Here is a 21208-nt window from a genome sequence, read left to right on the forward strand (position 1 = left end):
GCCCTCCTCTCTTTCTGGGGGCGCTAGCAAAGCAACTAGTGACAGAAAGAAACCAGGCTGGATTACCTTTCAAATAGAAAGAACTGTATCTCCTTTATCTCTCAGAAATTGATTTTGCGGTTTGGTGGAGACATTGATATTCTTCTGTTAAACGAAAATATCTGACATTGACATTCAGGTCTCATAATTCAACAGTCCTATTTGAAAGAGTCAATTTTTAATTCTTGACCAAGAATGAGATGTTGATATCTCCCCTTTGTTTTGTTTTATGGTAGATATGAATCTAATTTGGAAAGTTCATTTGACAGTCAATATTTCAGCTTCCTTTGGATGTTTATTATTATTTTTTTATCTTATCCTTTCATCTTGAAATTTGCTTCAGTTAAGACATTTTAAAGTTATAAAATTGTATTTTTGGGATCCCAAAATAAAAAACAATATTTATGGTAGGTGAAAGGAGTCTTCCCTATCCAGGATTTTTCAACCACGCTTACAGACGCAATACCATTATATACAATACCTTTTGTAGGCCAACCTGCAAAACTGCTTATTCTATTACAGATACGTGAGGGAAAAAAGCTCTATAGTAGCTCTATACTTGTAGCAAGTAGAAATGTCCTCTGGTTGATGGTTGCTGCAACACCTCTGACACATAACACGACAACTTTAGTCATAGAAGTTTCTAGCACTGGCTCAGCTGCTTTAAAATTAGCTGTTAAACTTTTGCTCGGCTGCGCTCGTTGAAACCTGGATTGCCCAGAGAACATTTTGTCAAGTATGATTAAAAATGTGGTAGGAATGCTTTAAAGGCCTCAAAATGAAGTAGGAATGCTTTAAAAGCCTAGAATTTTTTGTATGTTCTATACAGTGATCATAACAATTATAATTACTAACTGTGGGTCTGGGTATCCAAGAACACTATACTTGCTCCAGGCTTGGCCAATAAGGCTTAGCTGATCATACCCTTATGGAGTCAACTTGAACAAGTGTAACTTGACCCGATTTGAGGGACGGAGAAGAAATTTGTGGAACTAAATCCTTACTGGTTTCATTGCATACTTGTACTGATGGGTTTAATTAAATGCCATCACAGTGACATGTTGAATAGAGTGCAACGTAGAGCTGCATGAACACAAAGGATTCATATAGCCAGTCCTAACTCCTAGCTACTTTGGGATAGAGGCATAGTTGATTGATTGATATATTATAGTGACGTATCAGACTTAATACTATGGAGGCTTTAATTTTTTGTAATGGAACAAACACGAGCTGTGTAAGGGGAAGGAGCAATACATATGCACATTACTACTATCACTAGTGCAATTTCTGAAACTGTTTCAAGGGAGAAGAAGAAAAAATGGAACAATTCCTTGTGAGCATCGGGTTATACTGGACTAGGTAGTATTAATAGAAAATTAACAGAAAACGACTGATTGAACATAAAAGTATTGCCTTGATTTAACTTTCATAACCTTTTGCAGACATTTTACAACAACAACAACATACCCAGTGTATTCCCACAAAGTGGGGTCTGGGGAGGGTAAAGCGTACACAGTCCGTACCACTACGTTAGATGAAGTAGAGAGGCTGTTTCCGATAGACCCCCGGCTCAGGGTAGATAACAGTATTTTGCAGGCACTTTATGGTTTTTACATTTTTAGGTCTTTATATCAAGTGCTGAATTTTATATAAGTTTAGCCAACTAACTGTTTCATATTTGTTAATCGGAATGTGGTACACAAAGGTTGACATGTGTGTAGTGCCTTTTTTAAGTAATTTGCTTGGAAGGCCTAAAGGTGCTTGGGCTCGATTACTAGTCTTTGTTAGGTGCTTGGGCTCAGTAAGAATACTAGTCTTTATGCTAATCGCTATACTATTCTTGTATTCTTACTATATATAAGTGTTAGTTAGCACACAACACATGGTTGTCATGTGTGCTTGTTGGAATTTGTAGTTTGTTTAAGGGTATTTTGCATTTTATTGTTCTTTCAAGTTGTTGTACTTAGATGCTTTATGCATGTACTTCTTCTACTTTGTACCATAAAGCCTAGGATAGGTTGGGTTTAATACCAAAAAAGCTGTATTTTAGCTTTCCAGCAGGAAGGTCCCACTTAGTATTTTGGGCTCTTTTCATTAATAGTTTCCAATTATGTTTCAATTATTTTTTCAATATATACATGGACCTGTATTTAATTTATTTTTTATATGAGACTCACTTAAATTTTTTTACACGTATTTTTATAGCAATTTTGCCATATCACTTCTAATTAATTATTAGGAGTCATTTAATATATATCCGCTTCGTTATTTAATAGTGATATTTGATTGACTCTCAAAATTATATATTTGTCGTTTACATTGGAATACAAGAAAAGTATATGAATCACAACAATTAAAAACTTAAACTATTTTTAAAATATAATTGACTATCAATTCCACAAAAGCTTAAACAAAGAGAGTAAAATAAATTATAATAGCTAAAAGCTTAAAATATTAATATTACAAGGCTAAAAAGGTATTATAAATTACAATAGCTAACAACTTAAATTTTTTTTAAAATATATTAAAAATATAATTGAACATCTAAATTTTAATGTAATTATTTTATTTTTAATTTTAACTTGTTATATATTTGAAAAAATTGTACTCCCTCCGTTTAAAAAAGAATGACCTACTTTGACTTGGCACAAAGTTTAAGAAAATAAAGAAGACTTTTGAATCTTGTGGTCTTAAATTAAAGTTGTGTCAAATGTACCAAAATGCCCTTTAATCTTGTAGTCCTAAATATGTCAGGTGGAAAGTTGAAATTAAAGTATTGCTAAAAAATAAAAAGGGTCATTCTTTTTTAAACAGACTAAAAAGGAAAGTAGGTCATTCTTTTTGAAACAGAGGGAGTAATAATTATTAACTTTAAATTATTTGGAGACACATAAAAAGTTTCGGTTGACTTGAAATTTTAATAATGCAACATTAATTGGGTTACATTATTTGAAAAATTCATGAAAAATAATATAAATCACAATAATTATCAATCTAAAATATTTGAAAAATGTATAAAAGATATGCTTGACTTTTTAAATTCTACCGATGTCATATTAATTGAGATAAAGGGCTATTATTTGAAAATTACGTAGAAAGTCGCATAGATCATAATATAATTAACAATTTAAAATATCTAAAACTATATATAACAAATTTGGTTGATTTCTCAAATATTTCATCAATGTCACATAAACTGGGACAAAGAATAGCATATAGCATTCGAAAAAGTAACATATTGGGCCCGTGCTGACATGGGCTCCAATATCTAGTATAGAAAATACAGGGGTAGAATAATTTGTTTGATCGTCAAGTTCTGCTCTTTTGAAACAAGCTTAACAGGTTACGTTTTCATTCCTTTGGGTTGTTTTTGTAAGCTGACATGCTACATGCAGGTCTTAGTTGGTGTTCTATGTTGAAAAGTTAATTTATACAAGACTTGTTGAGAAATTCACACTACTATTTTCCTCCTTCAACGTTACAGTTCAAATATCTTTGGTGCTATGTTTCCAAGATGAACAAGGAAACTGTTCCTGTTTAAGTAGATCCTGGTAGTTTAAGATTTAAACTGCAGAATTTTGATAGTGTCGGAATACTAGTTCATCATTGACTGCAACATGAAAGATTGAAGGCTCAATACTAAAGAAGATTTTATACTTACCCCTACCGATGTCACAAAATTGCACACTGCACATTTCACTGATCTTGCCCCATATTGGTACATCAGCAGCATGCGGCAGTTGCCGCAATTCACATGTGCTACCTGATTTGCTGTGACAATATCATTTATTCTTACTTTTACTAGTAAGGATATGTACTAATGGATTATATGAAATATCTCCATACATTTCAAAAAGCTGCAGTCACTTTACCTTCCATAGCTAAGTTGACTGTGTGACAGCACGAACATTGCACGCTTGTTGCTCCTCGAATGTACATTAGTAATGTGTGGCAGCCTCCGCAAACCAACTGAGCCATCTCAGTGCCTGTTTCAGGTCAGTAACACGTAAAAGACTGTTCCTTAAGCCCAACACATCTTTAGGAACTTAAATAAAGAGTTAAAAATATTCTCAGTCAAGTCAGCTTAGAGAGCTCAACAGATCAAACAATTTGGTAGAATGCTGGGCATGGTAGCTGATATGGAGAATAAAGATTCCTTACAAAGTAGCATCTTTTATGGCTAAATGCTAAAGGGGCAGTCCTTACTCAGGACAACTTAAGCTCCGAGGGATTTCCAATTATGTTCTAGATGTTACTTATGTCGTGAGCAAGCTGAGACAATCAATCATCTCTTTTTACGCTGTAAATGGGCTGATAAGCTTTGGAATTTTTTTATTAATCTAAGAAGCATGTGATGCCGCAAGGATTTAACTGATGTTCTAGTTAGCTGGAACAGAGAACAAGAAGGCTTAGAAGTAGAATCAACTTTTGATGTTCTAGATTACATTTAGAAAGCTTTTTAGGTCTTCCTGTTGTATCACTATTGGTCTGGGTGACTACACAGCTTGCGTAGGCATCTTATATTGATAGTACTACTTTACCATTCTCAAAAAAAAAGAAAAAAGTTTCAAAATTTTGAGGCTCTCTAATAACGTGCATACCTGGAGGTGGTACTGCTGTGACCGCATTGCAAACTGCACAGCAAACAGATGTTGCTCCAACTGGATAGAGTAAAAGATTTCTGCATCCAGAACACACAAGCTGGCTTTGTGTACCTGCTAGCCACCATATTTCTTCGTAAGATGTATGATAAAACAAGGTAATTTTGGTGTAGTGTTATTTACATTATTTTGTGAACTGGCTTGATTCTGCTGGACCGTGAGGCTGTTTCACCCGAAAGCTGAAGTTGAATTCAGATTAGTTACTAATCATGGCTGTAAATAATGTATTGGTGCCCCTGAACTTGTCCTAATTGATTTGGTCGATTTAATAAATACTGTTTGATCTATTTTCACAATTCATCTACAAATGCTTAATTGAACTTTGATTTGGATTTCAGGACTGGAGATTTAACTCTTGATCTTCCAGCCGTAACCATCAATATCTAGCTCATTGTTATGCATGACCATCCTTTTCGTTTCTTTCTACGTATTATTAGCAGGAAGAAAATAGTAAAGGAAAAATGTTGTACCGTTAGCAGGTGGTGTAAATGGGGTTGGTGGTGTAGGATACGGAGCAAGCGGAACTGGCATTGTGAAGCTAACAGAGGGAGTCCTCTTCCAAGATCTCAAAAGCCTACTGCTTCAAAAACTTCGAACAGAGCAGCTGCTTCCATCTTACTGTCTCCTGAAAAAAATATGGGAAATTATACCGGATTGAGCTAGCAACTGAAGGACCTAAAATTTCTGTTTGATGAAAGATGGATGGAATACAAGTATGAAATAGGATTAGGAAGAAAAGGGGAATGGACGGTGAAGATATAACGAAGAACTTTGCATATTCATATATTAAATTTCATACATGATTTGTTATTGGTTCATCGACAGAGCATTTGAAACATAGAGGAGCTTAGTCAAGCATTATGGAGTGAGGCAGATACAGACCTTTACATATGCAGATGTAAAGATAGAGAGAGAGAGAGAGAGGGAGGGAGGGAGGGAGGGAGGGTGTGTGTGGGGCTGATAGGAGGATGCGGGGGATAGATGATTCAAAGAGTAGGAAGAAATGGTGGTGTCAAAAGTAAGACTTTTTACCATGTTCCTTTGCATATTTCTTTTTGTTGTAAGGTGCAGTGTAGCTTTCATTTTCTTTTGTGGTTGGCTAGATTATGGTGAATTTCTATTTCTCTTGTTGGTATATCAAGATCAGTTTTGTCAGGAAAAGTTGGGGCCCCCTCCCTCTCTCCCTCTTCTTTATCTTATTTTTCCTTCTTTCTCTCTCATACATTTAGTGCAACTCACTGCATGCATGTGAGTGATGAGTTTTAGCCAGGTATTCCTTTCTTCTGGGGCATTGGACAACTCAGATTGGGCCACGTAATTCAAGAAGGGGTTTACTTTGGTGTCCCGGGATAAAGACAACAAATACCAAGTGATTTCTTCTGTCTTTAAGTTTTAATGGATAATGTTATTTGGTAATTGCGTCGTGGGAGATAAAAGTACGCGGTGAAATAGACAAGGTGCGAAGGATAGAAGGAATTGTGATACTTTTTGTAGGTGGTGGTCCAATTTTTTGCTGTCATTCCAGTGTGCTTGTCCTTCTCAACATCCCATTTCCCCTTTTAACTTTGGTAGTTGTAGTAAATTAAACTGAATTATTACTGCCTTTAGATGCTTACAACGAACGCAGCCTGTTTTTCTGTGTTGTGCACTTGCCTATATCAACTATGACAGGACCCAAGTAAAATGTTTGTTTCAATTTTGTGTCATCAAGTCATCGTTGAATTACCTCTAATTTGATCTTGGAGTAGGGCCATTTGTTGTACAACAGTTGATAAGTGACTGCACCTTATCGTTCGGTCCCCCTCAGAGAGTAGTATTTGGGAGCACACAGGTTTTGCAAACAACCCAGTTTTCATGGTGGGTTGACACTCAGGAGGGGTGCCAGCTTTATCAACATTTTATCTTGTAGTTTTGTTGGTGAATAGATGCACCAAACTGAAGCATTTTTAGAGATTTCATTCGTCTGTGAGCTGGGAATGCACTATGGAAGGACAAAGCCAATATGTTGTGATTCACTTTACATGGTGGATCTGAATTTGTGGCCTCACTAATTTGGAGGTGGGTGCTTTGGTGGTCTTTTATTAGAATGTCATGATCATGTATAACAGCTTCACATCAATCAGAAGTCCAAAATACAGTAATATACCTGATTATGTGTACGCATACAAGTATTTAGGGTCCCATATTGTTTTTGTGTCTTAAATCCGACCGACATTTCACCTGAAAAACTCGTTTAAGTTTGAAAAGCTCGGTGGTTTTTTGTATATATAGTTCTTTCCCTCTATGGTGGTGTGACTGATAGTAGATATCTTGTGGATCAAATTATAACTAGAAACACAATGAAAACCAGGCTTGCCCTTGTTTGATTTAATCCTAATGGATAACTTAATTGTTAGGTTAGCGTAGAGAGATATTTTGATGATGCAGAAACATTACATCTTTACATGTGCAAAAGTCACAAGATCATAATGAGTCACAAAGGACCGTAAGAGTAGATTTTTTGTTAATGCTGAGCCATAAAGGAGACAAAACTGTTGTAGTTAGAGATAGAGAACCCCAAGTCTTCTCTTGCCTGATTTTCCCCACCTTCTACTACACCCCCCCACTCCACCCACACACACAAAAAGAAAATCTAGGCCACACAAATGGTTGAATTGGCTGTACTAGAATATACTAGGCACAATAGTCCCAGTCGTCATTTATGATCTTCTAACTTTGGAACACACAAGTAGACTCATAAACTTGTTTAAAGTTGAACAAATAGACACAAGTTTTGTGCGACAATCAACGCCGGACGCCTTGTAGGACACGGGTGTTTATGTGGCAATTGACATGACACGCTTTGTAGAATGTGGGTGTTTACTTGTTTAATTTTGTATAAATTGTAGTGTTTACTTTTACACATCTAAAGTTGAAAGGCATAATGTGGACAAAGTTAAAAAGGCACATTCATTTATTATGTAAATATACTAACTAAAGAACTTTACAGCCGTAATGTGTTACTGGCATTTAATCTTTTCATCAGTCCTCTCTAACGGTTGACATTTAATCTTTTCATCAGTCCTCTCTAACGGTATGAACCTTAACCAACACTTTAATATATATTTTGTTATCATATTAATATAAAAAGTATCACAACTTATAACATATTTGTATAATTTTCAATATCTAAATTTTAAATATTGCTTTAATCTAATTGAATTAGCTATAAAAATTAGTGAAAAGAAAAAGTGAACAGATGTAGTGTTTTAATGAAGTTTGGCTTATTTGATGTTTGGATCCGCATGACAAGGAATAGTACTCCTGCATGTAAATTCCCCACACGCAAAATTTTCCAATTTCAATTTCTTCCAATTATAGAATGTCCATCTAAAGGGAAAAAAGAATTCACTTCATTTTTTTTCTCAAAATACTGGACGTGTCATTACGTCAGAAAAATTGAGCTTGCTTATTTTATTTTTAATAAATATAAAAAATATGTAACACCCCCCCCCCCCCCCCCCCACCCCAAGCACCTTCCAGGAAAAAAGGGCATGGGAGTTTATTCATTTTCTTTATGATAACAACAAGAGTATGTGGTCCACTTTACCGAATCTAAGCAATCTGAAAAATCAGAAGGTTGTATCTTTAGAAACTTTTCTTTTCAATAAAATAATTATTGTCTAGGAAAACAAGAATACCGTGGCTAGAATTAAAATACTGTAAAAAATTGGAGAACCATATTTTTATTATAATAATAAAAATAGTACAGAAATAGGAGAAAAGTGCATCAAATTACCAACACCAACAATCCGATGCATTAAATTCTTGTTATCTGTTGGTATAGAAAATAGTTGGATCATAAAGATTTATGTACACAATCTTACCTTATTTTATATTTTTATCAGAAATTATTTCCACGACTTAAATCCTTAATCTTGAGCACCCACAGTCTAGAAGTTTCATTAAAATATTCTTCAGCATCCTCCGTCTATAAAAAAATGCTCAAATTTTCTGGACCAACTTTTAAATGAGAATCCTTGTAATTTTCCTTTTTTGATAATAATAAAAGTACAAAATCATTGTATTTCATTCGGAGATGCTATAAGTTGCATTTTTAGCTGCAAAGTTATAGAGTAAATTTTGTCGTTGTAAATGATGTATAGGTTCCTACAAATTCCAAAAAATTGGTCTGCAGTAGAAAGCACATGCAATAAACTAAATTTGAAAGCAAATGAATTACCCCCTTTATTTCATTTTACTTTACATTTGTTTCAATTTATTTATTCAATTTGTAATATATTCTTTCAAAACTATTTCTATCATTTGATGACCCATAAAATAAGTAGTAGTCAAACTTAAATTTTCAAAGTATAATTAATAAAATTAAGTTAGTAAAATAAATTTTTAATAAATAATTTCTTCAAAAGAATTGTCAAATCAACATGAGACAAGTTTTTGTTAAGAAAAGTTTTTTACTCAAGCAAAGGTGTTTGGGGGGTGGGGTAGGCGTAGGGAGAGAATAATGTTGATTTTAAGCTTTTTTTTTTTTCTCTCTTTATGGTGGGTGGTAGTCGTGGGAGATTGGCAATGTATTGAAGATAAAAAAAGGACCACCAAGGTAGTGGTGGGGGTGTTCATTTTTTATAGAGGTTCTCATATTATCGAGGCTTGGTGGTGAAACTTATTTTGTGAAGTTATAAAATAGAACTTTTTAGTGTAAATTTAAACAAGTTAAATCTCAATATAATTATCGAATATCAAATAAAAAATAAAACGAAAAAGACAAAATGTACATTAGACGTACAAGTTAGAAGTTTTGTGGAGCAAAATAGAAGATTCTAATAGTAGAATTTGCTTTGTCATCAACATGCATATAGAAACATACCGACAATTTCTAAGTTTGTGGAGATATAAATATGGAGAAGTAGTGGAAAAGGACAATACTTACTCTGCAGCAATGTGAAGTCTATCAAAGGGCAAAGACTAAAGACTTTAGGTATGGGCAATGAACCTTTTTGCAGGTATGGTTGGAATTTATAAGGGTTGGTTTGAGTTGCTTTTACTCTCGTTTTGTTTTACTTGATCTTTATGCTAAAAATATTTATTTTAGTTTACTTATTTTTCAATTTATGTAATCAAGAGGATTTTGTTATATTTTTCTCTTTCTAATCTTATCATTAAATAACATAAAGTAATATAGGAGTAGGAAATAGGCCTTGAGGGTAATGTCGGAGCCTCTATCTAGCCTTGCAATCACTTCACTCCAGTGTTTCCTCAGTCTTCTTGCATCTTTCCAAATCGACTAAGAGCCAAGCCTTGTGAAGAGAAAAGTCGTGCATCCCTAAAAAGATATGAGGTGCTCGATAATGACCGAAATAGTTGAATAGGAGGATCACTATGAATATAACACAGAGATAAGTGAAAATGATCTATTTGATAGTATGAATGGTTGGTTACGAAGGTGTGGGATGCTTGTTTAACCTCTGTATTCACCTTCTTCCTTATCGTAAAATTTAGAGTTTTAGAGCATCATTAATAAAATTGATTTAATAAATACACTCCTCGTTGATGACATTTTCTTAAGAGTTATGTCAAATCAACTGAAACGAAGTAAAATAAAATGAAGGGAGTTTATTTTCAAATACATATTAAATTGATTATATTTCAGTTTAACATTTAACGAATCAATTATTTTTTAAGAAAATATTTACGTAGCCTCCTCCATAAAATCACATGCATTGTCTAAGAATTTAGACATCTCTAAGGAATATGGTAAACTTACTTATAATGATTTTCTTTTATGCAAAAATAATATAATTAAAGATTAATTATGATACATCAAGATATCTTGATGATAATTGAATTAAACAATGATGAATAATTAAAGGACTTAAAAAGACAAGTTACTTTAAACGTCAATTAGAAAATCAAACCCGAAAAAATATCAAAATTTTTTCTTGATTTAATTCAATTTTTGATTTAGTTCAATTTTTTTCTTCTTCTTGAAGGCCCTAGTTGGAGTTCATATCCGTTAGCAGATATTACAATTTTGCATTTAGAAAATATATATATATATATATATTTTGCTTTGTCTACTTTAATATTTTTATTTGAGACAAACATAAATTAATCAAATCAATAAACTTTCGATGTTGAATACCTAAAAGAAAGACTATACAGGCATGGGCGATGTAACCTTTTTTTCATAGCTAAGCTGCAATGTGCAAAGTGCAAAGTGCAAACACCCAAGAGAAACCCATTACTTTTGGATTGACACGCATTGAATTTCAAAGGGACCACCCCCTACTTTTTGTTTCTACTTTCTTGACCCCACAGTGTTCATTTTTATCTTTAGATCCCAATTTCCTTTTCCCAATTCTTCAAAAGTCAATGACATTTTCTCTTTGGCTTTAACTAAGTCAAGGCTAGGGGAAGAGATTTTTCTTTGGGTTATTTGGACACATGTAACTTATTTAGACATTTGAATTATAGTTTGTATCAGTTGAGCGTCTGAGTATATGATTAAGTGTTCTTAATTAATGCTGCCCCGTTTCAGAATAAGTGAATTGTTGAGCTATTTATTGATATTTTAAAATAAGTGAATCATTGAATTTTTTTTCAAATTTGTCCTTATGATTTGACAATCAATTAACTTTTGAAAAATTGTGTTAAATTTATGTCTTTAATGTTTTTTTCTTAATATGTGTGCCAAAATCCAACAGTTCATTTATTATAAAACTGAGGGAGTATTTTATTTCAAATTGAATTTTTAAGATTAGTAGCCTGTTTGGGATTGCTTATTTTCTTAAATAAGCACTTATTTTGAATTTTTTTTTTTTAAAAGAAGGGTGTTTGGTAAACTTGCAAAAATGCTTTTGAAAATAAGCAGAATCAGTTTTTCTGCTTCTGGGGAGAAACAGAAATCAAAAAATGCAGAAGTAAAAAATTAATTTTATATGACAAAAATATTCTTATCACACACAAATATATATATATATATATATATATATATATATATATATATATATATTAATTAATTAATTAATTAATTAACATATCTTACAAATTTGATTAACGTTTGATTTTTAATATTTTACATTTCATATTTACGTCAGAATTCTTTATGATTTATATATTGTTATTTTATTTCACTCATTTGCTTTAAATAAATTTGAAAATATCATTGATGATGATGACTAAAGAACATATAAATTATTTTATTATTATTAATGATAACAATTGACAGATGGATCACGTTACAAGATTGTATTTTGACATCACATATAAATATTTCTCAAATATTTAATTTTAAACAAATAATTCATGAAAAGTAACATATTTGTTAAAATATAGTGTGTGTGTGTATCTATATATATATATGATGACTGCTTATTCGTAGTAAATTTTGACACCGTAAAAATATATCTAAAACAGATAACAAATAACAGATATAATTTTATTTTAATTATTTATCATCATGTAGTATACGTATATGAATTTGGTTACATAATTTTAGAACTGAAACGGTAAAAATATATCCAAAAGAAAAGGTAACAAATAACAAATATTATCTCATTTAGATATTTGTAAGCATGAATACAGTGTTTGCTAACTTTTAGTAAATTTGACACAGTAAAATGAATCCAAAAAATAAGGTAACAAAAAGAAGATACATTCTAATGAAATATTTGTTTGACCTTTTCTTCAAACCTTCTATTCATTCAACGAGTTTATCGTATTGCACACCTTTTTCTTCATCTATAAATAACAACAACAACAATAAATTTCAGTGTATTTCCACACAGTGGGGTCTGGGGAAGGTAAAATGTACGCAGTCCATACCACTACCTCCGGAGATTCCTTCATCTATGAATACATATAATATTTCTCATATATACATATACTTTATTGCTCTCCAAAATATAAAGTCATCTCTATTGTTAATAAGTTATTTTTTGAATCAAAATTGTTTTCTCATTTTAAGGTAGTTTTTTTTTTAATAATTATCATGATATAATTAGATTTTTTATGTGCATACAAATAGGATCATATGTGATAATATCTTGTATATGAAATTCTTAGATTTTATTAAGTTTTTTTTTTGATAATAATATATTTCTTTCACTATTTTGTGTAATGTTATTATTATCAATCATATATCTCTAATACAAAGAAAATGAGTAATGTTAGAGAAGGCTAAATGGAGTACAGAAAATGTAGATTAAATAAAAAAATTAATTAAAAATATTATAATAGATATTTAAAATAATTTTTCTCTATAAATTGATTTTAGTAATAAAAGTTTATTGATAGATGTTCTTTTTGATCATTTGTCTCAAAAAAATACTTTTTGAAAAAGATTATCTAAATATAATTTAATTATCAAAAATACTTTTTGAATGAATTTATCAAACACAAATTACGTTTTTTTTAAAAGTCATTTTATAAAAATATTTCTCAAATAAGTAAATTTGAAATTTAATTTTTAGGTTTGAAGAAGTTTAAACAAGTCAATCTGAAGTCTGAAAAGATGACTTTTACTCGAGACAAAATAAGATGGTTAACTCACTAACAAGGAAGAAAGCTGGGGGCAGAAAAGGAAAATTAAAAGAAGAAAGACGTGTCACCTTGGGAATTATTTATTAGGATTATAGAAGCTGTGAATATTATGCCAGAAATAAATAAACTGGATAAAAAATCAAAGAGAGAGTGATTAATAACTTATTATAGTGAATTAAATTGAAGAGCACAGCTTTATTTACATTATGACTATCTGATATCTAGTAGTATAAAATAAGAAAAATATGTCATTTTTCTTATGGATTCATAGAATATTTAAATGTGTTTTGAGAATCATGTAGAAGTTACTTCATGTGTACATGTTCCATGACCAGTAGGTTCCGAAAATTTCTTGGGAAATATTTCCTTAAATAAATCGTATATGGTTGGTGTTTTTTCTTCTTTTTTTGTTTCAAACTACCTTCTTTCCTTTTTTTTTTTTTTGGTGAGTTGGTTGGGGGACCCTTTACTATAGCTTTTCCATATTACTTTTATATTTTTCAAAATTATTTGCAAAACATATTTTTTCTTGAGTTGAGATGGACTTAGCTTATGAAAAAATAACTTCTCTATTTTATACAATAAGTAGGAGTAAGGTATCTGTATACCCTCTCTTAGAAATACTGTGGTAAGATCCTATGACGGAGAAAAAGAAGCATGGCGAAAAGTCAATTTTTTTTATTCGTTTAACGAGGAAAGATCTTAAGTACTAAATTAATAAAATTACATATATATCTTGAAAAAGAATTGCTATAGCTTTAGCATACACCTTTTATCCTATGTGGAAAGTTACTCTTTTCGATTTATGTCTGGCCCTTCTCGGGGCTAAATCACAGTATACCAATGACTTTGTTCGTAAATTTATTCTATGATCACACTATATATGTCATTGGTGTATTAATTTATGTGACATATGCAAAATTTTCACTTGTTCATTGTCAACATTGACGGTGGCTTGAGGTTTGGTTTTGGGATGTTTATTTTCAACCTTGTTTTGATTTATGAAACGGCCCTTTAACATCAACTTTGACGTGACCCGGGTTACTACGATGTCGGCGCCGGCATAGTCGCGTCGGCGACCAGTAAGTGGACACCCTATTTATCCCTCCTTCTTTCTCTTCCCCCTCCTCTCCCTCCCATCTCCTCTCCATTCCTTTTTTCGCTCTCTTCACTGCTATTGCCGGCGGGACAAGGTTTCTGCCGGCTCGACCCTGGCGACGATAGTTAGTGTGCAGCATCGGTTACTCAGGTTGGTATGACGACAACCGGTGTCCAGATTAACAGGATGTGCTCGACCAGATTTGATTCCGACAACACCCAGGTGACGCTTTGGTGACATTCAGGCGACGCTCCACGACATTCAGGAGACTCTCCGGCGACATTATTTCGACAATCAATGTCTACATTAATTTGTCGGAACCCAGCATAGCACGCAAGAGAAGAGGACTTGACCTACACGAGTATCCTGGTGACTTCTAACCTTTGATATCTAGTTTATTTTATTATTCCGTTTCTCTTGACTTTCTTCTAATTTGTTGTGACTGGCTGCTTTCTTGTATTGGTGGATATTGTTGTGTTGTTCTAGCTGTTAGGCCAGATAGTGTGTATTGTGAATGCCTTCTGTTTTTTACTGTTGTTTTTGTTTGTGGCTTTATTTTTGTTTTTGAGTAGTAACTTTGGGGGTTGATGGTGGCAGAGGGTCATGTCCGAGGGGGTTGGGACTGAGGGCTGTTTTGGGGGTAGGGGAAGAGGAGAAGGCTGAGGTGGGATGAGAGTCAGTCATGGTCTGGTGTTAGGGATGTTTTGGGGAGGAAGGTGAGGGGTGGTAAAGGTAGTCGTCAGGCAAAAGATGATGGATTGAGGGTAGAGTCTTGGAACATAGGGACCTTTCAGGGTAAGTCCATAGAGCTGGTGAAGATTCTTAGGAAGAGGAGGGTTAATATTGTGTGTGTTTAGGAAACTAATTGGGGTAAGGTCTAAGGCTAGGGATGCGGATGGGTACAAGCTGTGGTACTTAGAAAGTGAGAGACGTAGGAATGAAGTAGACATCTTAGTAAATGAGGGGATTAGAGGGCAGGTAGTGGAGATTAAGAGGGTAAGTGATAGGTTGATGAAAATTAAGTTGGTCATTGGGGGGTTTAATCTGATGTGTGTAGTATTTATGCGTCGTAGGTGGGCTTGGACGAGGAGGAGAAAATAAGATTTTGGGAAGCTTTGGATGATGTAGTGAGAAGCGTGCCTAGTTCTGAGAAGATTGTCATAACAAGGAATTTCAATGGGCACATTGGGGTTTTACTGGGAGGCTATGACAATATGCATGGAGATTTTGGTTTTGGAGATAAAAATGGAGAGAGAGTGGGTCTGTTGGATTTTGTGAGGGCCTTTGGGTTGGTAGTAGTAAATTCAAGCTTTCTGAAGAAGGAAGGTCACCTGATTACCTTTCAAAGCGCGATAACCAAAACTCATATTGATTTTTTGCTACTTAGGAAAGGGGATAGGGCTTTGTGTAAGGATTGTAAATTCATTTCGAGTGAGAATCTTTCGACCTAACACAGGCTTTTGGTGATGGACTTGGTTATCAAGAAGGATAAAAAGAGGAGGGCAGGGTAGGATCGACTCAAAATTAAGTGGGCTGACTTGATGCCAGTTAGTGCGTTAGAGATAGCAAAGAAGGTGGCGGGAATGAGCTGTGAGGGTGTAGAGGGAAAGTGAATGGCATGCAGGATAGGGCTGTCAGTTGTATCAAGGAGAATTATAGAGAGGTTTTAGATGTTTCGAGGGGCCGGGCAGGACAACATCCGGGTAACTAGTGGTGGAATGAATAAGTTAAGAAGAAAGTAGAGATTAAGAAGGCGCGTATGTTAAGTTGATTGAGATTAAAGATGAAGAGGATAAACGGGTGAATATAGAGGAATACAAATTAGCTAGGAAAGAGGCTAAGTTAGTAGTTACGGCTTCTAAGACAACAACATCTGAGAGCTTGTATGCGGGGTTAGAGAAGAGAGACGGGGAAAAGAGGTTGCATAGGCTTGCTAAGGCTAAAGTGTGAAGGGTCGTGACCTTGATCAAGTAAGTGCATTAAGGGGAAGGATGGTAGAGTACTGGTAGAGGATGTTCATATTAAGAGACGATGGCAGGCGTATTTTCATAGACTCTTGAACGATAAGAGGGACAGATACATAGAGTTGGGAAAGCTGGAGTACTCAGAGGAGTGTCGTGATTTTAGTTATCATAGACGTTTTAAGGTTGAGGAGGTCAGATGGGGTATTCGCAGGATGAAGAGGGGTAGGGCGACGAGGCCTGATGAGATTTTGATGGATTTTTAGAAGTATACTGGTGGGGCAGGTTTAAGGTGGTTAATAGATTTGTTTAACGATATTTTCAAGACAGCGAAAATGCCTGAGGCTTAGAAATGGAGTATGATAATTCCTTTATATAAGAACAAGGGTGACATTTAGAGTTGCAAAAACTATAGGGGTATTAAGTTGTTGAGTCACACTATGAAGATTTAAGAGAGAGTGATCGAACGAAGATTGAGGAGGATCGTGTCTATTTCAGGAAATCAATTTGGATTTATGTTCGATCGCTCGACGACAGAGATAATTCACCTGGTGAGGAGATTGGTGGAGTAGTACAGAAAAAGAAAAAGGGACTTGCACATGGTATTCATCGACCTGTAGAAGGCGTATGACAAAGTCCCTAGGCAGGTTCTTTAGAGATGCTTGGAGGTGAGAGGGATCCCGATGGTGTACATCAGATCTATTAAGGACATGTATGATGGAGCGAAGACTCGGGTGAGGATGGAGGGAGGAGACTTAGAGCATTTCCCTGTCTTCATAGGATTGCACCAGGGATCGACTCTTAGTCTGTTTTTGTTTGCATTGGTTATGGATGTGTTGACGCAGAGTATTCAAAGAGAGGTTCCTTGGTGCATGTTATTTACAGAAGACATGGTTCTGATTAATGAGACGCGAGAAGGTGTGATTGATAAATTAGAAGTTTGGAGACAAATCCTTGAATCTAAAGGGTTCAGATTGAGTAGGACCAAGACGGAGTATATGAAATGCAAGTTTAATGACTTGAGACAGAAGGACGAGGTGGTAGTGAGGCTAGATTCCTAGGTTGTTTGTAAGAGATATAGTTTTAAGTATCTTAGGTCTATGATTCAGGGGAATGAAGAGATTGACGAGGATGTCTCTAACCGTATTGGGGCAGGTTGGATAAAGTGAAAGATCATCTCGGGAGTGTTGTGTGATAAGAAGGTGCCCCCTAAGACTAAAGGAATACTCTACAGAGTGGTAGTTCATCAGACCATGCTGTATGAAATGGAGTATTGGCCAGTCAAGAACTCCCACATTCAAAAATTAAAGGTGGCAAAAATGAGAATATTGTCTTGGATGTGTGGACTTACTAGAGGGGATAGCGTTAGGAATGAGACTATCTGGAAAAAGGTAGGAGTGGCTTCGGTAGATGATACGAGTACGATCACGATCATGGATACTTTTTGAGTATTTTGAAGACCACCTAAAGAGTGCACAAGTCTAAGTGTGAAGGAGGCCCAAAACTATCCCAAGCACACTCCATGGGCTATTTTTGGAGCTTTTTTTATTAAAGGGTCTTTTAGTCTTTTGTCTTTTATTTTGTAATGTAATATAAATTGAACATTGTAGGGTTTTAGTTGGTAGTTTTTATGAATGTTAAAGAAAGAACACTCCTCTGAGAGAGAGAGAGTCCACAACCGAAACTAGGGCATAGCATAAGGGTGGATTCTCTTGTGTGTTGTATTTTGCTTGATACGTTGGTGCTTGGGTGATGGACGCCTCTCTTGGGTCAATTGTAAGAGTTAGGTGTTTGTTGTGTGAAGTGTTAAAGGTCCAAGAGTGGAATATGCTCCTGAGTTGTTAAGACTACATCAACACTTGTCTAACTATCTATCTTATATCTTATTTTAGTTTCGGCTTCTTGTGTTGTTAATGTAACCCGTTTGTTCTTGTTGCTATTGTAATATTGTGGAGCTTCATCTTGTGTTGCTAAACTTGTTGTTGGCTGGCTTTTTTGGTGTATCAACACCTTTTATCCTCTTCTTTCTTGTTCTAGATAGTGAATTGAGAGAGGTCCCCATTTGGTCCACGATTTGTAATGATTTGTGGATTATTTTCGGGTGTGATTTTGTGTTCCCTTGTTTGTTCTGTATCATTTGGTATCAAAGCATGACTAGGTCTTGTTCCTACAAGATCAATCTTTGGCTTGCTTGTTAGAAAATTCAAAAAAAAAAAGTTGAAATCTGAAAATTCCAAAAAGAAGCAAATCTGTCCATTTTTGTGTCTTGGCCAAAATTGTGTTCTTGTTGTGTCTTGGCTGAGATTTTTCTTGTTTTGAGTCTAAATATAGGAGTCATTTTATTTGTTTTGTTGTTTCTAGTTTTAGCTTCTTCACCTCTAACATTAAAGAAGTCTAGATCTAGATTTGAGCTTTAATTGTTGATGTTGTTGTTGTAAACCTAAACTTTGGCCGTGTGATTGTTGTTGGAATTATTGTTGCGGATTCAAAGATTGGACATGTGGTGGGTTGTTGGTTCAAGGTTTGAATGTGTATGGTGGTTATTGTGATGTATTTTTAAGCTTGGAAAGGTATTGTTGATGTTTGGGGTCCAACTTGAACCTTAGAGCTTCAAGATTCAAAAAAATGTGTTTTAGGTGTTCTTCATAACTTCATCTATTGTTGAGAAAAAGTGGTTGTTGATCTTAGAAGTTGAAGAAAAAGAGTGTGTATTGTGTTAGTCTTGCAAGACATAGATCTAAGTTTCAAGGTGTAGTACTTGTGACTCAAAGACTTTTCCTACACACTAAAGACTTTACATCACTTCTCAACCACTTTCCCATGAAACAAGGGTCCATGTTTTAAGAAAAAGTACTACAAAAGTCAATTCTTGAAATGTGAAACTTGAAAAAAAGGCTCCAAGACTTATTCTTCCCTCCTTAAAACAAATTCCATCAATCCAAATTAAAATTGGTCAAGACTTGGACTTTGAAAAATAAAAATTATAGAAATCGCAACCAATAGTGGCTGCCACATCATCAAGTTACTGTTTATGCATCAAATTTTGGCTCAAATTTTAGATTTTCTTAGTTTCTTTTTATTGTTCCATAGTTTTGTTTGTTTGTTCCAATACTAATTGGCAAACTAGTACTCATTTACTAGATTGTTAGTTAGTCTTTGTGTTCATTCATTCGTGTTTAGCGTTTGTTGTGTGCTTTTTTTTCTCTTTTTTGAATTTGTTGTGTATTGTTGGTTCAAGTCCATAAATAATTTTTCTTTTGAGTCAACTCAAATGAAAATCTATTCCGAGCAAAGATGGACTCATCCCTTAATCACTCACGAAGTACAAACTGACTTTCAACACTTGTGAAATCAAGTGTGAGGTAAAACCGAGAGTGAGGGTGTGGTGAGGCATTTTGAACTAACAAGTTTGTTTTGTTGTTTTGTTGTTCGTTGTTGTCTTTTATTTTAGGTACCATGGCTTTCACCAATCTCGATGCCACGTTTGACCGCATCACTGATAATATTGAAGACATGAAAGGGCAATTTGAAAGGCTACGCCAATTGGTATCCACACTTATCCCATCAAATCCAAAACCTGATGTCCAAACACCTTGCAGTGAGAGCTTCCCAAACTTGTGAAGGACTTTCACACCGAGGTAAAGATGAACATACTCATAAACGTCAAGGAAAAATAGCTAACTCTTATACTTTGGTACATGTGAATGATGAACATATGACTAATAAGCCATTGAGTGTGAGTAGTAGCTTACCTACATATGAGTATATTGATTCCTTACCACTTGTGGATGATGTACTTGTTGTGCGAGTGGATACACTAGTTGATCCTATAGATGACCGAATCGACTCTTCTAGTAAGATCAATTTCTGTCCACCTAGTGTTAAAGTTATTGTGTTGAATGAAAGTACATCGTTATGTGAAAATTGTGTTGATCAACTTGTGTGTAAAACTTGCCCACCACTTGAGAATATGTGTGATGTAATTAATGAATCTCAAGTGAGTGAAGAATTTGAAGATGTTGGAGTGAACTTGTGGGCCTATATTGTTGTAAAGATTCTAATGTTTACTTGTCTCATAGGGTTAATCATGTGCTTAACATATCTTTGAAAAATAATTTTGCTTGTACTCCTTTGCATGACACCCCACCCGTTGTTGACAAATATGGTGACTTGAATTGTGATCCCTTTGATGTTAATGGTGGTTTGTGTCTACTTGAGGACCGTAGGGCAAATGTGTCATTGTCTCTTTGGGGTGTTGCTCATATCCATGCATCTATTTTTGACACACTTGTATTTAAGTTATGTGAACCACAACTTGAGGATGTCAAGTTGTATTATTGTTTGTGGAAGGGACCAATGATGTTAAAGATTTCTTGTCACCTTCATGGGGTTGGACAAGTTGAAGTATCTTGTGGGACTCTTGAGAGCGTACTTCACACCATTTGTAGAGGGAAGCCGAGTTCTTAGGCAAACTACTTGCCTTGGATTGGATTGTTGCATGGTAGTTTCCCTATTCTCCCTATTGGTATAACTCCCTTGATGGAATGCCTTCCCTCGGTAAGTGGTTGGAAGGCGAGAGGTCCTACGAGCTTGCAATGTCCCTTTCTCTCGTTGTGTGTTCCTACTTGTGAATACATCTTAGATGAGAATTGTGTCTTTGGTGCCTTTCTTCACTACCTACATGCATATGATGATATTCATGATGTTATTGGATATACATCGTATGAGAGGCGTAGTCTCAGTTTTTGTCCCTTAATTCTTGATGTTCATTCGAGCTCTTTCGTTTGTGATGTTGTACAAAAGCTTTTCATAATAACACAAAGGATCCTTGGTTGTACTTCAAGTGTGTACCACCGTGGCATGATAGTGCTAATGGTTTATTTTGGTAACCCTAACCCTCATGCCAT

The 21208-nt window shown here is 34.5% G+C and overlaps 1 protein-coding gene across 7 annotated transcripts; it reads right to left on the reverse strand.

Moving 5' to 3' along the window:
* Positions 1-397: 397 nt before the first annotated feature.
* LOC107873389 (protein LOL1) lies at positions 398-5937 on the reverse strand. 7 transcript variants are annotated; one of them, XM_047394506.1, is made up of 6 exons: positions 5583-5937; positions 5171-5325; positions 4641-4754; positions 3912-4025; positions 3701-3810; positions 398-747 (listed from the first exon to the last, which is right to left on the reverse strand). In XM_047394506.1, the coding sequence occupies exons 2-6, from the start codon at positions 5229-5231 to the stop codon at positions 709-711; spliced, it is 438 nt and encodes a 145-aa protein (XP_047250462.1). In that variant the 5' UTR covers positions 5232-5325; positions 5583-5937; the 3' UTR covers positions 398-708. The 7 variants fall into 7 exon arrangements, with proteins under 7 accessions (XP_047250462.1, XP_016575717.2, XP_047250471.1 ...); XM_016720231.2 differs by having other exon boundaries at positions 5500-5927; XM_047394515.1 differs by having other exon boundaries at positions 3701-3802; positions 5583-5722.
* Between the last annotated feature and the right edge of the window lie 15271 nt (positions 5938-21208).

The sequence above is a fragment of the Capsicum annuum genome, chromosome 1 (genome assembly GCF_002878395.1).
Source record: "Capsicum annuum cultivar UCD-10X-F1 chromosome 1, UCD10Xv1.1, whole genome shotgun sequence".
In the NCBI taxonomy this organism is placed as follows: Eukaryota; Viridiplantae; Streptophyta; class Magnoliopsida; order Solanales; family Solanaceae; genus Capsicum; species Capsicum annuum.